Source organism: Pangasianodon hypophthalmus, chromosome 6 (assembly GCF_027358585.1).
Source record: "Pangasianodon hypophthalmus isolate fPanHyp1 chromosome 6, fPanHyp1.pri, whole genome shotgun sequence".
In the NCBI taxonomy this organism is placed as follows: Eukaryota; Metazoa; Chordata; class Actinopteri; order Siluriformes; family Pangasiidae; genus Pangasianodon; species Pangasianodon hypophthalmus.
In genome coordinates, this window is record NC_069715.1 from 9,123,070 (window position 1) to 9,150,289 (window position 27,220).

Sequence of the window (27,220 nt, forward strand, 5' to 3'; positions counted from 1 at the left end):
GGAAAATGGAGAGCAATTTTTTTTTGCTGGAGATTTTCCAGCCGGAATAATGCAGTGGAAGTGCTGAAACCTTTGAAAAGCCACCCTTTTATCAACTACAGCGCTTCTTCTGAGGAAAAAGAGGACAGGTGACTGAGTGTGAGTGAGAGCTAGTGTGTGCTTGGCAAAGGTGTGAGTTTTTGGGTTGAACCTGTGAATTGCACTTCCTCTGTTCTCTACAGTTTTCTAATGGATCTTGTGAATGGTTTTATTAAAAAAAATAACAGCAGGATTGCAATTTCTCAAGTTTCAGTCAGTCCATTCTAGTCCAATCTCAGCGGAGTGAGGAAATATAGAAAAAAGGTTATACATGTTCTTATTAAAAATAGTTCAAAAGCCACTGCAGAAAATAATGACACAATTTCAGTGCAAATCGTAATTTAATATCAAAACCCAAATCGGAAAACCCACAGTTCAGTTCAACACAATGGTATGGCTTTCATTTCACTCCAAGCACAATATTAAATAATATGAATATTCACTCAATACTATTAATTACTTCACTGGCGTCAAAAGCAGAGGAAAAATGAAAGGGAACAACAAAGGCACTCCATCTTCCTCTACTAGAATCAGTTTATCCTGTCTAAAGAGGTCTTATCTCCTAAATGTCCATACATAGATATCGAAGCATTCAGAGGGCAGAGTTAATAATCATAATAAGTACAGTGGGGTCCAAAAGTCTGAGACGACTAGTGAACATGCTTCTATTTTGCGTTCTTTTCTAATTTAATACAACATTTTCAATTACAGTTTATATTATCAGCAACAAATTGAGTGAAACATAGAATCTTAGAAATAAGTACAGAAATTTTGCTTTAATGACAGCGTGAACTCAAGGCATGTATCCACAAGTTGACGTGATCTTTGCTTCAGTTTAAATAGTGACCTAGAACTAGAGCAGAATCTTTCATCATGAATAGTTGAGATATTCACATGTCAAAATTCCAAAACTTTCTGTTTATTTTCAGTTTTAAGTGGAAACAAGAATCCCAGATTTTCAGTGTGGTCTTATACTTTTGGACCCCACTGTATGTTTAGACCAGCTCCAGTCCTAGAGAGCTGGATTCAAGCACTGAGTTTCATGATTTTCCTGCTCAAAAATTCCTACAAAGTTAAATTGGGTGCATTTCAGCAAGAAAAACCTCAAACTATACTGGACTGCAGCTCTTCACGTGTGGTATCAGGGAATCCTGATTTAGATCCATCAACTGGGTGCCAAAGCTGGCAGGTTAATTACTCCAACATACAGCTCCCCAATTTATAATATAAACAGTTAGATCTCCTGAAAATACTTTGACTATTTAATTAAGAGAGGTGTGATCACACTGGATTTATTTGGGTTGCTTTTCATTTGTTCAGTTGATTTGGAGTGTCTGGCTTCCATTACTACACTGTTGACAGAGTATCACATTCAAATATCACAGCCAGTATATCTAACATCGATGCTATTTTCAAATATTTTATAATTGTTCCTGAATTCCAGCATTTGTGTACAGCCCAAAGTACCATAACCCTTCTAATAAAGTCCCAAATCCTAAATGGTATAATAATATTATTACAAAAGGAGACACACAACCCAACAGACAGACAGATTGCACAGCGACATGATAATGACATCAAACAGAACCGTCTTACAGGCTCTGCTTTTCTGTTCTTCTGGCCCAAATCCCCACGGCTCTTTTCTCCAAAGCTCTTCCACTGTCTGGCTTAGTGCCACTGCATGCGTACATGTTCCCAAGTGAAGAGCGGCTTCAAAGTCTCTATCCATCCATCCACCATGTCTCTTTTGCTCTTCTTCCTCCCTCTATCCCCACACCCATTTCTCCGGCTGGGAGGATTTCAACTGGACAGCCTCGGAGCTCTGCTCGTTGCCCTAGAAACAGCGACATGCAGTTTACATGGTGGAACAAATGTAGCCAGGCGCACGGAGCTGGACCCTGGCCCATGAGGTCAGCTCGCTTCCAAAAGCACGGCCCTTATCCAGCCCAAGGAAGAGGCAGCATCGCTGCAGGTTACCTAGACAACCAGCGCACACATTCAACTGTATTCATGAAGTGTGTGGCTGTGGACAGGAAAAGAAAGGAAGGAATCTACCACCAACGGAGTCAGAGCCCAGCAACATGCCTACACTGCTCAAGGGCATCATTACTCAATACCGGGCTCTTTTGTTTGTTGAAAATCCCAGTGCTCTCAAGACAGGCTTTTATTACTGGGTCCACTTTAACAACCTTCACTTATTTTTACAAATTAAATTGGAAATCAACGTGGTGCATATTAAGCATTCCAACATCTGTGGAAATCACATAGTGAATATTTACAACTATGATTAACTGAACTAATTTAGTTAAGTTTACTAGCTTCCACTGATTAACTTGTTTTATCATCCTTAATTAACATTTTGTGGTCTGAAAAGGTCTCTGTCTGCTAAAGGAGATTTAATTGTGTTCCCACCCGGAGACTTCTTCATCTTCAGCTTCAGTCTGCATTCTATATTCTTGTATATCATTAAGTAACAATACCACTTCCAAAGGGAAAAAAGTCCTTCCTAGCACACTCTCGGTCTGTCTGTATTTCTGTCTCGCTCTCTCGCTAATTGGCTGCAAACACGACGTGGCACGCTGCATCTTTCCCTGCAGCTCAACATAGTCTTTTAATCTTAAAGAAGCCCCTCAGTGATTACTTCAGCGGGCTTCAGTTAAACATCAAGGCACATACTCACACAGCTGCGCGCACGCACACACACACACACACACACACACACACACTGATTTTGCTATTGCTGTGAGCATTAAAAGGGAAAGGGACCCAGACATCAAGAGAGGCAGATGGAAGAAGTCTGTCTAAGGTTCATCCAAGGTCTCTGTCTTTCTAAAAAGCATGCATTTCTTGTGTTCAGACATTTTACACAGTAACCACAGATAAGCAAGGTTTAATTTCAAATGCTAAGGCAACAGTTATACACATTAACTACACCAGCCTTACAAATTACCTTTGCCTTCCCCAATAGTCCACATTTAAGAGAGAGTCTCGCCACAGCACATGATAAATTAAGACTTAAGAGTTCCTTTAAACCTCTTTATACCACGGTCCCGTTGAATTCTCAGATCTGATTGGTCATTCTGTGTTGATTAATTTTCTATAACCGCAGCTCTGACAGTAGCCTAAGCTGTAATTCAAATTTCATGTTTATATTAATGTGCGTGCTTATTTCTGTTTCTTTATTTTATTATTCACAGGGACTTGTATGGTGGACACTCTACATAATCTAAGTCTAATAATAGACAAATTAAAAATGTGTTAATATAAACCTTGCAGCTAAAACTACTGCCTGAGATGCTGCTATAGAAAATGAATCAACACCTTCTGACCAGTCAGAATCAAGAATTCAACAGCGCTGTGGTATAAAACTCTTGTATGATGTATGATTTCCACACTGAGATCTGTATTCTTAGTGGCATTGGACATACTGAAAGAACAATACACACAATTCACCAATAGTATCACAAGGTGGAGCATGTACCTTGGTAGCGATGGCCTTCAGCTTGCCCAGTAAAGAGGGCTTGGTGTAAACTACATCATCCTCTACCTCCTCTCCCTCGCCCTCCATGATGGCACAGCTGTCTGCTCCTGGTAACTCACACTCCTTATTGGCTGACATCACCAACTTGGAATACTTGTACTCCAGCCTAGACACAGAATGATGAAAAAAATGGGAATCACCATTCGTATACACACGTTTGCAAACAGGTACTGAAACAGCTAATCACGCAGCATAAGCCAGGTTTACTCTGGAAAGATTTAGAGACAATTTTGCCTTCGTCAACTACTTGTCACACTGTGGCTAAATCGCATTCCATTAAGGTGTCAGAGATTACAACAAATTTCTGACAAGTCTGAAATTTGAATTGAACACCAGGAGGTGTGTGCATTGTCACAAATCAATGTATGTATCAGAAGCCTTGTTTTCATGGTCAGTTTGCCATGATAGCATGGTGTGCATATTCACATACTGAAGGCTGCGCACGATGAGTGACCAGCTTGTTAAAATAGTTTGAATATAACCGCAAACTAGATAAGCAAACTAGGTGCTTAAGCTTCATAAGAAAATGAAAGGAGAAAGAAAATCAATCAGTGCTGCTAACATACCTGACATTTTTTAAAACATTTTTTTTCAGACTAAGGTGACTAGTGTTATCACTGGTGTTTACCCAGCTGAAGGTCTTACTTTTTGTTCTTCTTCCAAAAGTGGCACGTAAGTGCGATAAGGAGGGCGGCACTGAACGCACCCACTACAGCTCCCACCTTCAGCCAGAAATCGATCATCTCACATGGCTTGCTCCTCCTTGCTGGCAGAGAGACACCTCCTGTACAGAGCCGTGGCTCTGTCCACACATACACAGTGTCCTGAAAAGAAAAACATGCCAACACTTACACATTCAATCACATCTTAACTATTCCATATATCATCATGTGGTTTGGCCGATTCACTTAAAAAGTCTCTCAATCTCTTTTGAGAAACTTATGGTTCAGGATGCTGTTTTTGGAACAAAATAAAAGTGAATTTGAGTGTTAGAAATGCTTTATATAAATGGAACTTATATAGAACCTACTGTAATATGAAGTCTTAGAGACTGTATTTGTATTTATGACACATCAGGGCTCATCTGAGACACTTCATTAGTTCAATACTAATACTGAATACTGGGGAATCCACACTATTTAAACACTGTATGTTTATACACTGTACATTATGTGATAACTACGATATCAGGCTCTAGAGGTGTGTATTGACCTAAAATCACCAGGGTAAATATGCCATGACAGCTCAGTAAGTAGGGGATTGGTGTTTCACATAAATGGCCTAATTCATTCACACTGGGAGGAACATGAAAAAGTGGCCAGATGTCATTCATTTTCAATGCATGGTTTTCAGCAATAAAAGGTGAAGTGACCACCGGCAACGAGAAATTGGGGGGACAAACAACAGAAATAAATTGAGCTGTGTCTAACTTAAATGAAAAGTGAAGCAATATGGTGACTAAAGCACTGAAGACCAGTGCTACACTTCTCATTCATTTACTGTATAACATTACTCATGTTGTTTGTTGCAGATATTCTTGAAGTGTTGGGTTTGAATTGTTCGATATAACAGAATATATAACAGTACTGTGCCAATGCTTTTGTCGCAAATAGATGGCAGTAACTGAAGTTAAAGTTTTTGGCTCATTCTGATGCACTGCACGGATGCAATTTATACACAAGCATTTCCCTGCAGAATTTTTTTATTTTTAGCTGGAATACATCTTGACTTGCCAAAATAGGCAAGACTTTTGCGCAGTAAGAACACCCACTGGCAACTAAAGTAGAGCAACTTGAGGATCATGAGGCAAAAAAATGACTGTGATGTGAACACAGGGTGATGTGAACACAGGGTCATCGTCTTTGTCCAGAATGTGTGCATTGTTTTGTTTAAGGAATTGTCTCTTGCCCATCAGGTTGACAGGTTGACATCCAGGAGTCCTAACCGGCTAAGTGGTGAAACATCATCACGAAAAGTCCAGCTGCCAAGATTACTACTACTAGATATTGAACATTATCTCTATGCCTGAAATCTTTCACAAGCTAAATAAAGAGCACCTGCACTCCTCCCTTGCAGGCTCCCTCGATCTGGTGGTAGTCTTCTTCAGTGCAGTGTGGGCAGGCGCTTGAACTCTCCCATAGGAAGTGGAAGGTGCAGCCATCACAGGTTCCTGCAGGACACTCCCTGAAAATCAACACACACAACAACACAGCTCTCAGCCAAGCCATCACTCCAACCCACTTTGCTACTCAATTATACGGAAGCTCAGAGCTGTCAACTGACTTAAATCATGCAGTACAGTAAACACACCAATAATCAAGAATTTAACGAAACTTTTGAATAAATAATTCAACTCTGAATCGTTTTCAGAATAAGACTCCCAAGTGGGAAAGTGTTTGCCTTAATAGTGGCAACAATGAATGCCACAGGCATTGTAGCTGACAGTCCAAGATAGTATAATTGGTCCTGCTCTCTGGCTTGAAAAAACGATCTTCCTTCGTCTGTCAATCAGAGCAAGACTAGGAAATCATAGGCGTGTGTGAGTGCACAGAAGAGAGCAGTTGGAGCATTCGGCTGCCCTGATGTTGCATTAGCATGGAGGAAACGTGTTGGATTTCACATTGTCCATTAGAGGTTACTCAGCCAGGGACTTGGGGATGTCTATGACTAAACTGGGAGAAAACTGATGGTGTAAAAATGATTCACAATCATGAAAGATCTTGAAACAAGAAAACAATTATCAAAAACATCCTGTTTTTGAAATTAGAAGCTAAAGAGAGAAATTAGAAGCTAAAGACAGTGTCTCAGTGCCAGTGACTCGACGTCATTCATTCATTCATTTATCTTCAGGTCAGAGTCAAGGTGGTTCTGGAGTCTATTCCAGGAACATTGGGCACAAAACAGTAACACGCCCTGGATGGGATACCAGTCCATCACAGGAAACCATGCACACAGACAGATTCAATTTAGCATTGCCAATCCACCTTCCAGCATGTTTTTGAGAGGTGGGAGAAAACCGGAGAACCAGGAGGAAACCCATGCGGACACAAGGAAAGCATGCAAAGCACTACACAGACAATAAATTAAGCCCAGGATCAAACCGGGAACCCTGGAGCTGGGAGGCGTCAATGCTACCTGCTGCACCACGTCACCCTTCAGAATTAAAGCAAATCATTATTTAAACGCAAACCCCACAAACTCTACAGTGTAGAGACTTTCACTGTAGTCAGAGTAATATTACAAAAGTTGAAAAGTAACACAAGAACTTTAGCAGCTGGTTCTTTAGCAACAGAGCCAAGACACAAGCTTTGTTCTAGTGGCACAGTCTTTATGATATATGATCCAATATAAGAACTGTCTTATTGGGACTTCATAATACAAGCCCAATGTTTAAAGAACGAATGAACCCCATAGTTCCATGAGGGCAGGCTGGTTGCAGACAAAGCAGAAATATCACTGCGGTTCCCTCGCCACAGCGACTTCCACTACAAAACAAGATTAATGTTCATTTAAAGCTTGTACTGTAAAGACTCGGCACACGAAGCATATGAAGGTAGTATACCTGGGTACAGATATTTCTCCTTTAGAGGACTTCTCAGGGTTACAGCGTAGCGTGAGCACTGTATTTCGCCCGTTCTGGCAAGAGGATGTCGTCTGTGGAGATCTGCACAAGTTAGCACAACACTAAATCTTGTGCATTATGTAAAGAACAGTATGGCCAAAAACAGAACGGCTCCCACATGGATTTTATATAATACTAATAAAAAAGGAGAAGAGTTTAGTGTTTCTATCACTGATACCGATAGAAGAAGTTGACGTCTGGGACTCTCTTGGATGAAGCGGCAAAGAGTTCTGGTCTAGCATTTACTCCATTGAGTGATTTCTCCACTGTGGCTCCTGGAAAACAGATTCAATGAGTTATACAAGGCTAAGAAATGAAATTTTACTCTCAAACATATACATAAACACAGCAAGCATTATGAAAGAAGACAGGAAGTAAGAGCTCAGCGAATCCTAGTCGTGGCTTAGGTGAATGTGTATATCTATTTTCTAGCACAAAACAATGCCAAAGTATTATTTGAAAAGCAGCTATCAATTAAAATTTTGCAGTATGTAAAATACAAACGTGCCGGTAAGAATGAGGTACACTGAAAGATGGCACGCTTAGTAAAAGAATAAGTGTGTGTATGACCATATGGTTGGATTAAACAGCCACAGAATTGTAAAGTTTGCTCTGGGCACCACTGTATCCTCTCTCATTAGCAACAATGATGAAACCACCTACAGCGCAGTAGCAGAGCTAAAGCCACAACAACCGCCTCACACTTAACACAGACAAAACAAACCAGTTTGTTGTGGATTTTAGGAGACACTGAGGGAGTCACGATTATAGGTTTAATAGGTTTATTATATTTATTTTATAAGGAACCAGACCAAACTCTCAGCAACAGCAGGGTTCTCAACATCCACATCGTTGAGATGCTGAGGACTTGTCCACGTTGGTGTGAATACATTTTAAAATGCATACAGGTTTACCTTGTGTCCATAATAAACCTGTTTGTGATTACACAGTTTTTGAAATGTGGCGTTTTTCTTTTAAATATGCTGTCCAGGGCCAGAGATATTCGAAAACGCTAATGTCTGTGGTCACCTGTCCATCATGTTACCAACCTTGACTATTTTTTTTTGTCACTTAAATCACATTACTCTGTGAATCGCATTACTCTGTGAATGGCGTAACCTTCCTGGTTCAGGTAACATGCTCAGTATAGTCACTTTTCTCTAGTAATTTCTCTTCTTTTAGACAAAAAGAAACACATACAATGTAAAAAAAAAAATGCTAAAGTAGACAACACTGTACTGAAAATGACTTTCTCGAATGTATCCGTATTAGTGTAGCTATGGGCCGGGGTGGTGTGAGAACAATGCTGCCATCTTCGCTAAAGACAGACAGCATAGAAATTCTACTGTAATATCATCACGAGTGTCCCGAATGCTGGTATAGTGCAGTGAGGCAGTACAAAGGGATGTAAGTATCTCTGGAGCGGAACATCAAATTTTTCAACTACACAGACATTTTATTTTTTTTGTATCGATGTTATTTCTGAAAATTTGCTGAAAGTTTTATTTGCTGTCATTGTTCAGCTCTCCTTGAAGGCAGTGTCATTCGGTCTCTCTTTATTGCAGCCAATCAGAGCAAGCCTTTTTTTTACACAGCTTTAATTTGACTTAGTATAATTAGACTTGGGTATAATATACTATGGCAGGCGAACAACAAATAAAAAGCGCATGGCACAACTAATCTCCACTGAAAATCCCTGTCCCCAAGCTACTGAACACTCTGAAAGCATGTCCACAATCTGCTGTTCCTACTGGGCTTTCACTGGTCATACGGCAGCTTTGAAAACACTGACCAACACATTTAAGATCTGCTTCTACTCCAACGTGGCTCGTCAAACATTTGCATAAAGATCATAAGCATGGTAAGGATCATAACTGCTGGACTATTGCACAGATTGCAAATGTTTACAAATTGCTATCTGGGGTGCTGGGACAAGGAGATTATGTATCCACCAATTTTTATTCATTATTGCTCAGAGGACATGTGACCAGTGTTCTTTTCTCTCATACATTAACCAGAGCTAAAACTCTATTTGGTTTCATTTTAGAACAATATTTTAAATTTGATATGTACTTTTGGGCACAACACTTTCTATTTATTGCTTGTGTGACTCACTTCAGTGGTGTATTTTAACTCCTACTGGTAAGAACTCTTTTTATTAGTCAGACAAATAACAGAAACTCTAGATTTACTAGTTGAATAAATTATATAAACTCTCAATATACCTAGCTGATTAGCTTGTCATATATTTGGGTTAAATTACGTTAGTTAATTTTTTTGGCCTAGTTAACATTGCTAACATTGCAACTAACTAGATAACATTAACATTAACAATAACGTCTGTAAAATATGCAACAGGATTAAAAAAAATTATGCATTGCTATATGGTCAGTCAACTAAACATACAGTTCCATATTTGATTATGAGATTATGGAGTTTTTGGACCACCAAAAAAGAGACACATTAATTATTGCAGGTTATGTCTCCATTAGAGTGTTTGTATTGTTTAGCATCATTGTAATGTCTGAATTATTTTTCTAATATTGTAAAGCCCTTCATCTGTAAAATCCCGTCACCAACTTACCAAGAAATGTGTCTGCCAAACTGATCGACTGTGAGGCAAGAGCAGTCCTGAAGCCCCGCCCATCAGAGGGAATGATAGTTGATTGACAGATAAAGGTTTCTACATAGTTGGCCTCACCACTGTGAGAATCTTTATCAGATAGGTCTGTAACATTATCTGTACAGATCGCTGGCCTGTGACCCTAGTGGGAACAGAAACCAAACAAGAACAATAAAAAACGGCTTTGAAAAGCATCACATAATCCCAGCGCAAACCTGTGTGTGAGTGTATACCTGTGTCCCACACAAGCTGATGTTGAAGAGATGGTAGTACTTGGTGCCCTTGGAAGTGAAGCTGGGGCCGTTCATGACGGAGCCAGTGGAGCCCAGGGGACTGAAATCATACTGCAGAGTTCGGTTGAGCTCCGTGTGTGTGAACGAACAGTCACTGTAGCACAAGCTGTGCTCCTAAAGCAAACAGAATACATTTCAAAGCCCAATCCTACACAATACATTGCAATTTCACTACCAGAGTAATCACTGTCTACAGATTGCCTTATTTAAATTCCATTAAATAGACCTTCACTTGTTTCGCTCCACTGGCCACACATCCAGCAGCTCAAACTCTGGTACTACCAACCAAATCAATAAAAAGCACCGTTGAAGTTTATAAATAGGAGCCAATCAAATCATACACATCTACAAGATCCCATTGTTCTGCTGCAGGGCTCCAGCATGAAACATCTGGAGTGGTTTGATCTATTTTTGGTCTGCACTCCTCTCTGCTGGAATCAGCTACTACAACACTACCACAGTGATAAATAAAAATAGCAGGAGCTCTCCCAATGCGCTTATGAAGAAAAATTCTATTGCTGTCTTAATTGTGATTACCAAACTGATAATACCACAATAGAAAGAAATAAAGTGAGTACTGTAACCACATTGCGATTTAAAGAGTATTAGCGTAGTGTGGGAGGAATTTGTTTATTATAATGTAACAATAACTATGGCTATTATTCATGCCATAAACAATCATTAAGTGATAGCAAGAATTTTGAAAGGCTAACTTCCAGAGTGGTTGTGTGGAATGAACAGCTGGTGTGGAATCTTTGTTAAATCTTTGGTTATGATGGAACTAGAGGTTCAGTTGAGCACAGTGTGTTTAGATCTCTCAGAAAATAAACTTGCTACTAGATATTTTGGAGCATTTTTGCTGCCAAGACAGACAAGACCCTACACACCTTATACATAGACTGCACTGCAAGATTTGTACACTCCTAACTGACGTGGAAAATGTGATTTTTCCACAAGATTTACTCAGAATGAAAACACCACACACTTTACAATTTTGCTCATGAGTTCCAACTAATCAGAATCCCACCTTTTGGAACCTGGGATCTTCCAGAATTTCTCAGGAACAAACAGAGGATGACAATTCAAATACGCTGTCACTGAATTTTGGACTTTCATATAGTATGTCAAACCTGTGTTTTCAGCGTTCCCCCCGCCCTACACTACAGGATGTTGAGTCCTAAACACTGGACATCAATAAGATCAGCAACCTGATTATCCTCTAGCATGGCTAGAAGCAATGACTGTACCTTGTTGCTGCGGCCACCTGGTCCACAGGGCTGGCATGCTTCTTGGCCATAGATATGGTGTCCTGAGAGGAAGGTGTTGGGTGGGCATTCCTGGCACTGATTGGTTTCCTCGTCTATATAATAGCCGGCAGGACATGGCACGCAGGCCGAGCCAGGCTGCTGAGACTCAATAGCACAAGCCCTGCATGCCCAGGCTACACCGTCCAGAGCGTTCGTTACCGTAATTGAGTAGATCTTCGCCATGTCATTGACATATTGACGCCCCTAAGAAAGACACACAAAGTTCGTTTATTAGGTTTCTCCCTTTATAAAGTGTAGTAGGCAACTACACTGCAAATACACTGTTGCATATAAAGCCCAGATGTAATTATCACATTAACGTCCATGCAATATGGTTTCCACCTTCATTATTCAGCAGCTTATAAAACAGCACTTGATTCAGCACATCCTATTTTGTTGCACAATGAACTAGGCATACAGTGGCAGAAAGCATGAAGGTGTGAAAAACTCTATATGTACAAGTTAGTGTTGTAGAAAGTGACTAGACAAGCCACAAGAATGTATTTTGCTTTTTTATTGGGCTCAGAATTTAATCTGGCCACAAGATAGATATTCGAACTCAAGAAGCTGTAATATGTACACGGGATGCAAGCTATTTTATCATGCTCATATTTCATTATTTGACGTTTCAAATTTATAATATAATGCTAATGTTTTTGTTAAAAAGATGTACTAACTGTTTAAAGGATAAGCTGCCTGAGCAGTTATGCTACACTTACAGTTTACTTTATCTAAGTGTTGTTCATAATTTTACCCATAAAAAATTTGGTTTAAAATCTGTGATTAGATGCTCCTCTGATCTCCTCTGTGGAAAAAAAAAGTTTAATGGATAATATAGGGATGAGGCATATAATTACTTAATTAATTGCACCATATTTATGTCTTTAATGTTGGCCACAAATGGTATTTGCAGTCCAAAACATACATTTTAGCATGACGTGAACTGTCAGACAGTGGTGCTGGACTTAATACAGCTCCTCGCTTGAGTTGATATCACACAAGAAAAATGGGCTTAAGTCTAAGGTCAGAAATGCACATAACTGAGACACAGCTTTTTTGTTGAGGATAAATCTGTAGCTACTGTATGTCTGAGGTCTGAATACCAATGAGCCCAATTTCAGTATTACATCCTCACTGCGTGCTTAGCTAAATACTGAATATAGCCATACATATCTATGTATGTGAGTCTGAGTGTGTACACATACATCTTTAGCCTGGTTAGTGCGTTGAAAAGCCCATGTGTAAGACACAGATGCATTCTTAGTCATGATGTGCGTGTAGGACTGCTTCTCCTTACTGCCTTCCCACGATTCCACCACATTGGTGCTCCGTCTGTCTGTGTCCTGCAAAAACAACAACACATATGCAAAAGAGCTTCCTTAGACAGAAAACTAACCCAAACTAAAGTTGGACACAAAGCATGCCAAGGATGATAAAGTGCTGATAGAAGTGTGAGGACCACACACACACACACACACACACACACACACACACTCACCATCATGAAGTAAAGCTGACAATCAGCTGAACATATGGTTTCAAACACAAAGGTGATGCGTCCAAACTCAGTTCCACTGGTTCCACTAACTGATGTTGGTAACCTGAGACACATAACCAGAAAACTTTTAAAAACTGCGGCCTTTCATAATATGACTGCATGTGATCTTTCATAACTGAGACTACAAGCTAGCAATAAGTATTAATTGGTTTTTGGTTTATTTGTGTTTTTTTCAAACTGAAATTAAGAAGGTTTATCCAAACTCATCACTTTTATCCAAAATCATCACTAAACAGAGGAAATCACACCACAGCACTGCTGAATGCTCGAATCAGATTGATCAGAAGGGGTTGATTAATTTTCTATAACAGCAGTCCTGACAATAGTGCCAGCTGCAAGGTTTATATTAACACACTCATTCTAATGCATTATCATTTCTAAAGTAACTATCACATGGGAAATTGTATGGTGGGTGCTACACATAAACAGATTACAAAAACATGTGCAATAGTTGATATGGTGAGGGGATTTATTTAGCGTTTATGGAAGGAGTCTCCAGTGTCAATGCTTTGTAACAGTCAGAGGTAAATCTGTAAATTTATGCTGTCAGGTCATGGGAAAGTCTTCAGGAGGGAAGGGTTTTACAGTTTCTCTGTAAAATGGCAAGCTGCATTTTTGTCTTATGAACTTCGAGAGAGAAAAAAAGAGGCTACTAAAGTTTGTAGCTGTTTTAACATCAGATATAACAGGAACTTGTTTCACAAATGTCCAACGACATCAACAATGTAACTATAAATGAATAAAACGTATGACGTCATTCTTTTATTAACTAAAAAATGTAATCGTTAGAAATTTGCTGTGGTATAATAGGTCTAATCACTTCAAGGTGGTAACAGTAATGCCGCTTTGCTTCAGACCACATCACACCACCCCAGTGTTGATTATTTATCTTATAACATCATGCTGTGTCATGTTTTACTCCTTACAAATCATTAGGGACAGGACTCTGAGTATTGGCAGACACTGAGTGGACACTGCCATTCTCACAGAATGCTCACTTCTGCTTCCAAGTTATACAAAAACTTTTTGCAGACATGTGACATATTCTAAGACAGTTTGTGTCCTGTGCTCACACTAACAATCTGTGTTGGTGTCAGTAAACATTATGGCCATTTTTTTTTTGCATAAATACAAGACTGCCTCTTAAAATATGTCAAATGCAATCCAATACCAATACATTAAATGCTCTTCATTAGGTGCAAACGTCTTTCTCTTGATTTTTCCACTGGAAACCTTTACCTGATTTTACCTGATCATTACAGAGAGCTGGTTTGTCTCACCTGAATCCAGGCACTTTAAGGTTCAGGATGAGATAATCATTATCTGAACCTCCAGCTCCAGAACGAATGTGATCTCCTGCCACCTCCCAACCTAACACACACACACACACACAAATCAGTAAAGTATGGACTGCATAAAAAGTGCATGAAAATGTATATGCTCACAAACAAAGCACAGTTTCAGAAAGAGTCGACTTGTTTAGCCTAGAACAGCTGCTCATGGTGCAACAGTGCCATCTGTCTGTCACCAACTGGCTCTGCATCTGTATGCCACTGGGCCGTAAGCTGTTTCCTACAGTTTCATACAGATGGATGTCGTGCACTCTGTCTCTCACCATTCATGCCATCACACTTGGTGTTGGCCACATTGAAGCAGGATGACTTCATGCCAGAGGGCAGAATGTTCCACCACTTATACTCATAGCCCAGGGCTGGCTCTGTGCCCGCGGGACAAGGCTGGCACTCTAGACGGTGACACAGAAAATCCAAAACACATACCACATCAGCACTAGCTTTCTATTCAAGAAGAAACAACAAATATATTTTGTATTTATTCAGTTCTTCACTATATTTTATTAAAGCCCTCACGCGTGGATACAACACAACAAATCAGCCTCAATGACTCCACCCACTCAAAGCCCTAACATACTTGAAAAGACATTTACATTGAAGAAGGAATTCTGGGAATAACCTTTGAGGCCTTCTGAGTAGGTTCCTTGTGGGCAAGGAGAGCATGTAGCAGTGTTGTTGTTATAAAAGCCAGGGTTGCAGGGTGGGCATGGCTCCCGTTTTCCAGAAGGGGGCAATGTTACAGCATCAGGAGCGTCTTCCAGGCAGATCTTAGGCTTGATCCATTTATACATAACCTGTGTCTGGGACACACAGACAGAGAGAAAGGTCTCAACACATTTAATTAATCAGCATTATAAATAGATCATTAGATATAAGATATTAATGTAAAGTATGATTGCATTACCTTGCCCTCTTTATCACAAACACTGTGGATCTGGAAGTAGTCTTTCTCTGAGCATGCAGGTCTGGGCTTACACTCTGTAGAGCCCTCCACTGGCCCATATAGAAGGAAGAGACAAATTTCAAAACACATTCAGACTATTGTATATTATACACATGGACCTGGCCATTATCAAATCTGCCATCATTAATGTTCTTTGGACTTATAAACTTTCATGAAAATGTTGCTGATAAAGCACTGACAATATATCATTAATGTTCCATAGAAAAGCTCATACAACATGTTTTTATAAAATCATGCTCTTTTGGATGAATGTGGCATCATCAAGCTTCAAACATAGAATTGATAGATAGATAGATCACTATAGATAAATTACTGGATTAATCCCAGAGGGAGATTAACAGTGATGGATATATTGACACATGATTAATCATACTGTTATCATTATTATATAATGTGTGGATCCAGAGTCTATCCTTGGAGCACTGGGAATAAAGTGCCACTATGGAACACCAATCCATCACAGGGCCCCATGCACACATACATTTACAGCTAGGGGTAATTTAGCACAGCCAATCCACCTACATGCATGTTTTTGGGAGGTGGGAAGTAACCGGGGAACCCAGATGAAAACCTACAGGGGCATGGGGAAAACTCCGTACAGACAGTAACTCAAGTCCAGGATCGAACCAGCAACCCATGCTGCACCACTGCACTGCCGGATAAAACTGTAAAACTGCACTTCATCATTTGTAACAATTCATGATATTCAGCAACGTGTAATATTTTTCTGCATATTTTATATTTCATCCATATTATGCAGCCCTACTTGCAATCCCACAGACTTTAAAATTGCTTTTCTTCAAACGTTCAGCATTGTTAGAGTTTGTTATTTAGTTATTTTAAAGTAGTATTTTTTTTTTTTATAAAAGATTTGTTTTATGTATATGGCTTTTGCTGTTAAGCCCTATTTAACCAAACTTACTGGTGTCTGCTTAATTTCTGATCACCTATAATCATTCATTCATGAATGCATTTATTTTCAGTTAGGACAGTATCCTGGTCAGAGTTGCAGTGGATCTGGAGCCAATTCTGGGAACTCTTGCCGTGAGGCGGAAATACACCTTTTATATGACACCAGTCCATCACAGGGCACCATGCACACACATTCTTAGCTCATTAAAACCAATAGGGAAGTGGGCAGTGGTAGCCGACTGGTTAAGGCTCTGGGTTACTCATTGGTAGGTCGGGGGTTCAAGCCCCAGCACTGTCAAGCTGCTGCTGTTAAGCACTTGAGCAAGGCCCTTAACCACATCTGCTCCAGGGGTGCTGTATCATGGCTAACCCTGCACTCTCACCCCAGCTTCCTAGCAAACTGGGATATGTGAAAAACTGCATTTCACTGGCTCTGTACTCGTACTCTGCACAATGACAATAAAGCTGAATCTTAAGATTGTTATTATTTAATAAATTTCATACTGGCGGGGCCATTTGTAGACCTACAGACATGCAGTGTAACCGTTAACCAAGTTTGATTTCAGCCTAAGTTGATCTGACTGAGCAGAATACTGAACACACTGTTCTCATTTGGGGAGGAACTAAACCTTATATCCAGCAACTCGTTACACCTCCAGGGCAGCAATCAACATTTAAAAGCACTTGTGTTAAAAATATACGGTATATATTATAGTAGTGATATGCTTACGTGCATAGTGTGTGTCCGTGTCACAGGGAGTGCAGGAGCTGGCTCCTCTGCCTGAGTATGTGTTTCTGGGACAGGGTTTACATGAGGAAGAGCCAGGAGTGTTACTGAATGTGCCCGGCTTACAGGGCAAGCACTCTGACATGTACGCCACACCTGAGAGGGAAAGAGAAAAAGAGAGAGTGGAAAGAAGGAATAGAGAGGAAAATTACATTAGGAAGGATAAAAACTACATTAGAGTCAACAAAGCCATTTAAATTAGATCAATGTTTCCTTTTTTTGTACTGCACCTTCTATCTGGATGTTCTTTAGCAGCACTGGTTTGACGACTTTAGCTCCCACAGTAACTCCTGTGGTTCTCCAGTACAGCACGTTTGTACCAGATTTCAAACTGACCTACATGGGTGAAAAAGGCCCTGCTGTAAACACACACAATCACTGATTGCAGAACAGATTTTACAGGATTTTACACTCTACACTTTAACAAATACTTCAGAGGGAAACGCAAAACAAGCCAGCATGTGTAGGAATTCGAATACTTCTGTACCGTGTGTTTGGCCCACTCTCCATTGTTTGTCAGCTTCATCCATTTCCTATCAGAAGTCTTGTCCATTTCCTGGCACTGGTCATTCTGAATCTGTTACAGTAGTCACCATAATAAATTGAAACACATACTCAATGTCTTTCAAATCATTTAAAAAGCTCCACCACCTCCTGCCATGGTTGCACAATTAATGAGGTGTTTAAGACAGGTGAGCTACTTACAAAGAACTCGAAGAAGATGTTGTTGTCCACATACTGATAGTCAAAGGAGACAGAGCCTGGCTTCTTGAGATGAACAGCATAGACAAGAGAGACACTACACTCATCTCGGTTCGACTCTACATAACTACCACGAGTGATCCATGAGGAGCTGAAAGGAAAACGGGACAACACGCACACAGAAAAATAACAGTCACACACAAACAATGCAGGACAAGTACAGCTTGACGTCAGCAACTCGATACCTCTGCCGCCAACAAGTCTAGTCCTTCTTGTTACTAGTTCATAACCCTCAAATACCCTTAAAATATATTTCAAACAGGAAAGAACCTATTGAAGAAAATCTATTTCAGACATTTGACCTTGCTGTGACCTTAACCCTGTTTGGATCAATTCCAAAATCTAAACAGTTCATTTGGCGGTTACAATGATAATTCCATAGAAACCTTACAAACATTCAACCACAAGTTCTTGAGATATCGCCCTAACAAGAAAAAAAAGATGGACACACAAAAACACTTTAGGTTTGACTTAATATCTCATATGACCTTACGCTATCAGACTTCCAATCTCTTATGTATAAGAGATTAGAAATTAGCAATTGGTGTAGTACATATTCAGTGTTGTGGTATATTAACAATGAAGTGGGTCACATTTTTGCAATAATGTGGACCTCACTAAAATTTTGATCCTGTCTATGGCCCTGATTTAGAACCAAAAATTTAAACAGAACTGAATTCTAGATGAAATCGGAAAGTAATTTAAACAATATAATAGTACAATGACTTAAAATATCAAAAATGTGATAACACTGCATAGAAATTTACATGCCACTCACCCATTACAGCTCGGCCCCTCGTGTCTGTTTGGTGTGTTATCAAGAGATGTCACCAGGCTGCTGAATCCAGGGGGAATGTCATCCCACTCATCAAAGCGGATACCACTGCCAAGAGAGAAGGACCCGGCTGCACACTGAGTGCACTCTTGTGAAGACATCTCCAAAAACTCCCCAACTCCACAGGAGAACGCTGCCAAAGCCAGGTTTAATCACTCACAAAATAGTAAAATATCACTAAGGAAAAGCTCACTATACCCAGATGACATGAATCTATATTGCAAAAATTTAAGAGCATTTTGATAGACACAGTAATAGATACACAACCAAACGGACACCTACACACATAATTTCACTATAAATGCATACTGCTAAGTATGGGTGTAACATTTGTAGATATTCTGGTGAGAATCACTTGAATACATTGTGAACTTACACTTGCAAGCCTAGACCTTCCTAGAAACTCACATCATGTTGTATAATGCAGTATTTGTAATAAACGCCTTCGTTCCCTGGAACCTTCTCACATTTTACTGCTTATTTCCAAATGACAAGGAACCCAGTGGTGGTTATCCATTGTACATAGACCAGAGTTATTGACACAATCATTCTATTTCACAGCTTCTAAAAACCATCAGTGAAAACTGCCTTCACCACTGCCTTGAAAAGGTGTTCAGAGATGATCACTGCACTTATTCCACTGAGAGGGGCACTGTTAACCTTGTAGAAGTCACACAGTGATTTCCAGGTAACAGAAATCAGACTTCCTGAAGCAACAAGTTTCTAACTAATACCCATGAGGAGAAGGCACTCCTCATAAAGTGGCAAATCACTGTAGGCTCTGGGCATCCAACCCATCTATTAGATCCTTGCGATGACGTCCACCACCAACTGGCCATTCACTGCTTAGACAAGGAAGCCTGATGGCCAATGGACAGTTCATCTGATGATCTGATATGTGCTCTCGGGTCTAAACAGTAGAGTAGGGTACGTGCTGGCACAACAAAGAACAATCTCTAGACTTGCCTTAATGGAACACTGCAAGGTCCTCAATTGATTTACATAATGAGTCATAAGAGCTTAGGGAGAAATCCATATTTCACTCAAGAATCATCTGGCCGTCTATTCCTTCAGGGCAAGCTTATCAGCAAAGCATGCTGTTCTCCCACTCTGAAGTGATCACTTGAAAAAAGCTTACAAAGTTTTCAGATACCCATTTCAGACTGGCTCATATAGATGGGCCTTAAGGGACCCTAGCACAAGGGGGAGATCCCACACCAAGCACTTGGTGAAATGTGGTGAATGGAGGAAACTTGCCCCTTTCAGAAAGGTCCTAAAAATTATAAGAGCCCCCAGAGAGATGCCATCATGCTGTAGTGTGTGGTGATGATCCCAAATATGCCTTCACTGTAGATTGGGAGTTGCCGGGATCTAGCAGTCCCTGAAGAAACATTGTAGGCAATGCACTGAATCTAGATAATGAGGTGCACACCATTCACAGAACAGTTTCCACATAAGAGCATACAAGGCTCACATTCAGAAGTGCCTCCTGGACTGCTACTCCTGTTCTCAGTTGGGTATTCAATTAAGGAGTCAAACCCACAGGCATAAATGATTTTGTTGGGGCTGCCAAAGCTCTCCATCCATTTGGGACAGCAGATCTGCTTGAGGGAGGAAATAGCCAGAGTTTTCCAACCACTAGTGAAAACAGCAGTGGAAACCAAGGTGTTGTTGACCATCTCTGGGACACATCCAGGACTCAGTGGCTTAGTTACTGAATTCTGATGAATGTAAGAAGAATCAGTCGTAGAGGAGGAAAAGTGTATAGTAAGTAGACGGTGAGGCCAGTCTTTGGCCAATGGTGCAGGAAGCTGTCCAGGTCTTCTAAGAAAAACCACAATTGGCAATGCATTGATTTCTACCATATACTCTACCATACCATGCAAGATCTTCACTTGTCCAAGGGCAGCATTTTCTGTATTAATGCACCATGTTGGTATATAATCCAGGACCCAGAACCTACCTCAGGGGTAGCCAGGTTATAACCTGTCTCTTGCAAAGTTTCAATAATCTGGCCTTTAACCTTAGTGAACCAGTACCTGATGCACCACAAAACTTGGAAAATTTATTACAAATTTTGATGTAGAAATATAATATTCGCAAGATTCTCCATTGACGCTATTTTCAAAAATATTTTGGACATATTTTGGAGAGCAAAATACTGGTTGCACTGCAATTAAATTATTTCAAAAGATCAAGCGTATAACTGGAAACTAGGTACACTACATGTTTAAGGAAACAATAATAGACCATTATCTGCTCTTTGCAGGATGACAAAAAATATATCACTTCAGAGAATCAAAAAAGAAACAGTTAGTTAAAGAACATCCAAGAGAGTCCAAGAGGAAATTCCTTTCAGCAGATAAGAGTGAGAAATGTATTAGCCAAAGCACCCTGCTGCTGGAGTGTTGGAGTGTTTCTGATACTTGTTCTTGTTGCTGTCGTGATTGTGAATATTCAAACTCTTCTTGGCTGTTGGCCAACAAACAATGAATAAAATCTCTCCAAAAATATGAACCCTCTATCTTTCACTACTTCACACATATACAGACACACAAATGGACCTACTGCAGTCAGTGCCCTGCACAGGGTCTGGCAGTCCCTTGCACTCGCCTGGCCTCTGAGGAATGGCTACTCGCCATCTGGAGCCACTGCTGTCACATTCTGTGTACTCAAAGTAGTAATCCCCCTGCAAACACAAACACACTAGCAATTTAACACATGCACACACAAACACTCTCTTTCACACTCACACTCCTTGTGGTTACTTTGTTTTGGCTAAAGCAGCCAGAGAAACAGAGCTTCTGTATTACTGGATATGGACAGTAGGTGAACACTGACCGTAAGTGCTGCCAATGTAAACACAGCTCAACAATAGACAAAATGTAATGAATGTGAGTCATATGCTGCAGTGCCACCACACCCTTTCCCCTACAGATACCCTCAAGTCCAACACCCTGGCAAATAACACCACATTAAAGCAATTAGAATACCTTACCTACAGTTTATAGTAATTTTGCTACAGAGGAGAAAGACAGAGAGGAACACAGTAGGAGAGAGACGAAATATTAGAATAAGACAAAGGCAGGAAAAAGTTCTCATTTTCACAACATGAGAAATGATGCATTTCAATACAGCTTTAATGGTATGTTTTGAACTGTAAACACATTCATAAAAATATTATTTCTGTATTCTGTTCATACAGATTATTAGCTCAATGCTTTAATAAAAATATTTTCATTCATTCATCTTCAGGAAGTGCTTTATCCTGGTCAGGGTCCCAAGAGGGATCTTGGGAGTTCCTCCATACAGAACATTTTAAAATCCTTTATACATGTTCAACACCAACCTCAGCACAGACCACAGGTTTTCACTAAAATCAAATTCAGGGACTGATGTGGGTATTTTTTGTCTTGCAACCAATTCAACCATGATTTGGGGGCATGTTTGGATGTTGAAAGACTCATCTATGGATAAATGGTGTATTGGAGTATTCTCATTAATAGATTAAATACTGTAATTCATACTGTAATAATTTGAAGTGTGCCGATTTATTCTGGACTTGATCTGAGGGCTAGAGGAGTCATGCGATCCTGTTTTCATCTCTCTAGCTGCTGACATATTTCAGACAGACTGAGACATGGGCCTCAGTGTGTGTACTTCACAGAGTGATATTGGTATAAAGCACACATTCTTTTGCTGACAACACACAAAAACCAGTCTCTTCCGGTGGTGATTGAGGCAGAAGGAAGGAACGGCTGCCGTCAGGAGGAAACTGATAAACCCCTAGAATGCCCTGCAAATCAACTACACCAGAGCAGAGTGGAGTGCAGCTTAACCAACCCACATGGCTCCAAACGGACAGCTGCACTCACTGACACAGGAGGCCCACAGTACACAGAGTGCCAGGCTACAGGTCATCACATTAACATAAAAACAGTGGCACTTTCAGGAGAAAAAAAAAAACATTAAATGTAGAACCCTTAAGTATTTGTCAGTTTGTCCCTCTGGATGAAACCCGTAAAGGTTGCATGTAGAATCCTACAACAAAATGTTTCCCGATCAAAGAGGGTTACACATAGAATGCTTAACTATCCAAATAACCTTTTGAGGGACCTTTTTCTAAGAGTGTACCCTTAATCTTAATGACTAATACTGGAGCCTTGTATGGAATCTACTGTAATCTACTACAAATCCAGACAGAGGAGATAACATGGTTATTCATCCTATTATTCAATATCTACTTTCCCACCATTTCTAAAAGTAATGCGTGTGCATGCATGGTTATCTCTGAACCGCAAGTGACATTAAGTCTCAGTCAACACGTGAGGGAATAATCTTCCCATGTACAATATCAGCAGTTCAGCAGATTAAACTCCATGAATGCATAAAAGCCAAAAAAAAAAAATCACATATTTGATGAGATTGCCTTATGTTTGCCCAAGTAACAGACTTTATTAAAAAAAATATGCTTTCTAAGTATTTCCTTTACCCTAACTCTGACTCTTTTTTTATCCTTAATGCTTTGAGCTGAAGACTTCCGATCATAGTCTGAAGAGGACTAAAGGACTAGACTCTGTTCCCTCCAGAATTACTGGCTCCCTCAATTAACCTGAAAGAAAAAATGCTCAGAAAAATGCACTTCTTTGCTTATTAATTACTTATTAATACAACCTTTATACTGTGATATCAGGGCTCAAAAAACAGGTTTATTAGCCCTCTTTTAATTTTATTCATATACTGTATGTATTCATTATTACACTTTATTCCACATCAATGTTGAATGCTCGATTCTGATTTCTCAGAAGTTGTTGATTAAAGTTGTTGATTAATTCATGTCATATTTTATTTTTTTAATTTTGCTAATTTTATTAATTTTAGCAGCACAAACCTGACAGTAGTTCCGCCCGTGAGGTTTATATTAATGCACTCGTCCTAATACGTTATCGTGTCTATTGTAACAATTGACACAGGATTTTATGGTGGACGTTCCACATAAACAGATTAAAATACATGTAATCGTTGATATGGCTAACTTTTTTGTGAGGACACATTTATTTAGCTTTTTGGTAAGGATTCTCCAGTGTCAGTGTTTAGTAATATTCAGAGGTAAAGCTGTTTCTTTATGTTTTCCGACATGGGAAAGGCTTCAGGGTGGAGGGCTTCAGGATTTCTCTTTAACATGAAAAAACTGCATTTTATTTCCTTCTTAAATTCTAGAGAGAGTAAAAAAGAGAGGCTGGTGAGGGAAAGACTATTTACAGCTGCTATAACATAAGTGATAACAGAAACCAGCTTGTTTTGTGGACCTTCAACAACATTAAACTTAACAAATAAAATGTATGGTGAGTCATTCTTTAATTAATAAAAAAAAATTACCATTAGTAAATTGCTGGATATAAGAGGAATAAAACATTTGCTGTTATTTGAAAATAATCAACTTTATGGTGGCAATGTATCACACAGCATGCTCTGTCATATTTTATTCCGTACTTGGCCTTTTCTGTAATCCTATATAAAGTTGAGAACATATTGCACAGGATTTGAGGTCACTGCATAATTCTCTGTACGCCCCATAATTCACTGATTTTCATTTAAATTTATGTCTGTGCACTGGGATGGTCACTGGAACTGCTTTGTCAAATCAGTCATTTTTGCAAAAATCTGCTTTGGATTATTGTTCTGCTAGAAATTTTGTGATGACCAGCTTTTGCTTTAAAAAGATCTGGCACCTGAGGAGTGTCTGATGGTATGCATGTTTAATGAAGTTAATGGACGCAGGAAGCAAAACAGAACTATAAGAAGGTGCCGTGAGGAGTAGGTACATCAATATGTCTGTTTTATGGTAAATTGAGCTGACTCAATTTTTCATTTGATATTAAAAATAGAACCCATTTGCAACCGCATATCCAGGAGCCGCGCCCTAGAAGCAATGATCACTACAAATGTAGAGTCATGCATTTTTAAAAACATTTGACTATTACTATTTCAGTTTTTTTTAAACAATACATTTCCCCATGGGCTTTATGCTCTTTTTCACCAAAGGTGGAACTGCTTTCATAGAACACTGTATAACTAGACGTTATCATTAATGTAGATTATCATTAATGTAATGGATTAAAGCTTTTTCACGCCAGTCTGCTGACTCATATTTAAAGAAAGTAAAGTCCTTGCATGCACGTTTTCATTATTGTTCTGTTTTTTCTCCTTGCTAATTGCATATTAGCCTCCATTCATTCTGCCTCCTAAGGAGCAAACACCCAAGGATGTATTCAGATTTAAAAAGAGCTATGTGAGAGATGCTATTTTTGGCTTGCCTATCATCAAGTACTTGAGATGAGAACGCAGACGTGACCCAAGTGTTGAAAATCAGCACTTAACACTGCAATAGAAATGGTCTCATCCATTAACATAATATTACAGATAGCACTGCCAGTCCAGAATTTAAAGCACCACAGACAGAATATTCTTCTTACATAAGATACGTTAAAATCAAGAAAATAGTTTGTCTCAGTGTGGTAAAAAAAAAAAAAAGGAAATTAATGTAGTATGGTCTCTGCTGTTATGAATGTACGACTAAGAGAGAACTGGGTTATATCAAAATATACTGACTATAGATGTATTATAGCTGTAGATGTTCACTGAAATTAACAGAGTAATGCATTGGCCATATCTGAATGATGAAAATAATATGAAAAAGTCAGAGTCAGCACCGTGTCAAGTACGTCATGCTGTATTTGTTGGGATATTTCCATTACACATACATTATTACATTACGCCACTTCAAACATCATCATGCCCCAGATTCAGGCACAAAAGAAGGCCAACTACATGGAGACTGGCAGGAGACACAGCCAATCAGGAAAGAGAGAGTATACAACCATGGGAGAAGTCTGCATTACATAAAAATGAACAGAGTAGTGCATAAGCCACATCTAACATCATTAGTTGTGCATTGTTATTACACACATTTAGAAAAAAATGGAGGGTTATTGGTCCTAGCTTTCTAAAATGGTACTCGGAATGGAAAATATTCTGTTGTATATTTCAGAGTACATACAGTCCTGTAAACAAACAACTACTTTGAACACAACAGGGCACACTGTTATCGTGAAAATAATTAATGATAGAGTGATGTGATGCAGCTGAAGGCTGTTACCACCCAAAAGTTGATTATTTTCCATTCATTTTTCAATTTATTTAATAAGGAATGGGACATCGTACTTTCTATTCATTTATACTCAAGTTCATTGTTGTCTGTAAAACACGTTACTTCCTGTGATACATGGATTATAACACTTATAAACGTCGTTCCATCACCAGTCTCTCTTTTTCTCTCTTGAAGTTAATAATAAAAAAAATTAGCTCGTCACGTTAGTGAGAAACCACAAACCCTCTATGCTGAACACTTTCCTGTGTCACAAAACCTTAAGCTTTACCTCTAACTGTTACAAAACTCTGACAATAGAGACTCCTTCCAAAAATGCTTCCCAGAAAACTTCCCCATGTCAACAATTACACACATTTTTAAAATCTGTTTATGTGAAGCATCCTCCATTCACTAATCCCTGTGAATTAGCTGTTACTATAGAAACTATAACCTAGCCCATAAGAACAAACACTTCAATATAAACCTTTGATTTGAAATACAATCAGCACTATTGTCAGAGCCGAGCTGTTCTAGCAAATTAACACCTTCTCACGAAATGTGGTCTGAAAATTCAATGGTAATAAACACAAACATAAACATAAACAGGCTATAGACACCTCACTTGTTCACTTTGCACTATAGAGAAATGCAAGGGAGAATAGTTTATTTGGAAGATCATGTCTCTGTGGGATTTTAGGAACACATAAAAATGCATATTTATTAGAAAAAGTATAACCAAATCCATTAGGATTGATAGACAGAGTGTGTTTCACATTTTAGCTAAGATGCAGCAGTTTCATTTGTTCATGGAATATTCCTAATTATCAGGAAGCTGCAGAAAGCCTTTAGAAGCATGTGATAATCTGGAACAAACCAAATCAGCACCTCATATATTCATACACACACACTCAGTCACACACACACACATATATATATACATACACAGTCACACACATATATTCACTCACTCACACACACACAGTCACACACATGTATACATGCACACACATATATACATACACACACTCTCACACACACACACACACACACACACACACACACTCAGTCACAGTCTCACACACACACACACACACACACACATTAAGAGCCGGTGTTGATGTGTTCTCACCTCTGCGCACTGAGGCAGGTTATGCGCAGTGCTCACCGGAGAAACAGTGCCTACAATGATGAGACACATCCACGCCAAACACCACATTAACACCATTTGCTTCCTCAGATTCTCCTTAGACCGGCTGAGAAACATTAAGCCTACCATTCAGGGATAAGTAGCTATCAGCAACGAGAGAGAGAGAGAGAGAGAGAGAGAGAGAGAGAGAGAGAGAGTTTCTATGGAAAGCCAGAGGTGTCAAAAACAGTTTCTCATATCCACCTTCAGAACAGAGCACTCTCACTGGCAGGCCTTTTAGTGACATCAC

General features: G+C 39.4%; 1 protein-coding gene across 1 annotated transcript; it reads right to left on the reverse strand.

Moving 5' to 3' along the window:
* Nucleotides 1-400: 400 nt before the first annotated feature.
* On the reverse strand, nucleotides 401-27,085 carry elapor2a (endosome-lysosome associated apoptosis and autophagy regulator family member 2a). The gene is made up of 22 exons (XM_026927453.3): nucleotides 26,914-27,085; nucleotides 21,203-21,323; nucleotides 18,578-18,767; nucleotides 17,743-17,890; nucleotides 17,525-17,614; nucleotides 17,268-17,373; nucleotides 16,981-17,133; nucleotides 15,279-15,367; nucleotides 14,994-15,174; nucleotides 14,638-14,766; nucleotides 14,303-14,393; nucleotides 12,963-13,065; nucleotides 12,670-12,807; nucleotides 11,405-11,668; nucleotides 10,098-10,271; nucleotides 9,826-10,006; nucleotides 7,420-7,516; nucleotides 7,182-7,283; nucleotides 5,677-5,803; nucleotides 4,265-4,443; nucleotides 3,560-3,725; nucleotides 401-1,912 (listed from the first exon to the last, which is right to left on the reverse strand). Exons 1-22 carry the CDS (start codon nucleotides 27,058-27,060, stop codon nucleotides 1,844-1,846), a joined length of 3,045 nt encoding a protein of 1,014 aa, XP_026783254.3. The 5' UTR covers nucleotides 27,061-27,085; the 3' UTR covers nucleotides 401-1,843.
* Nucleotides 27,086-27,220: the final 135 nt, after the last annotated feature.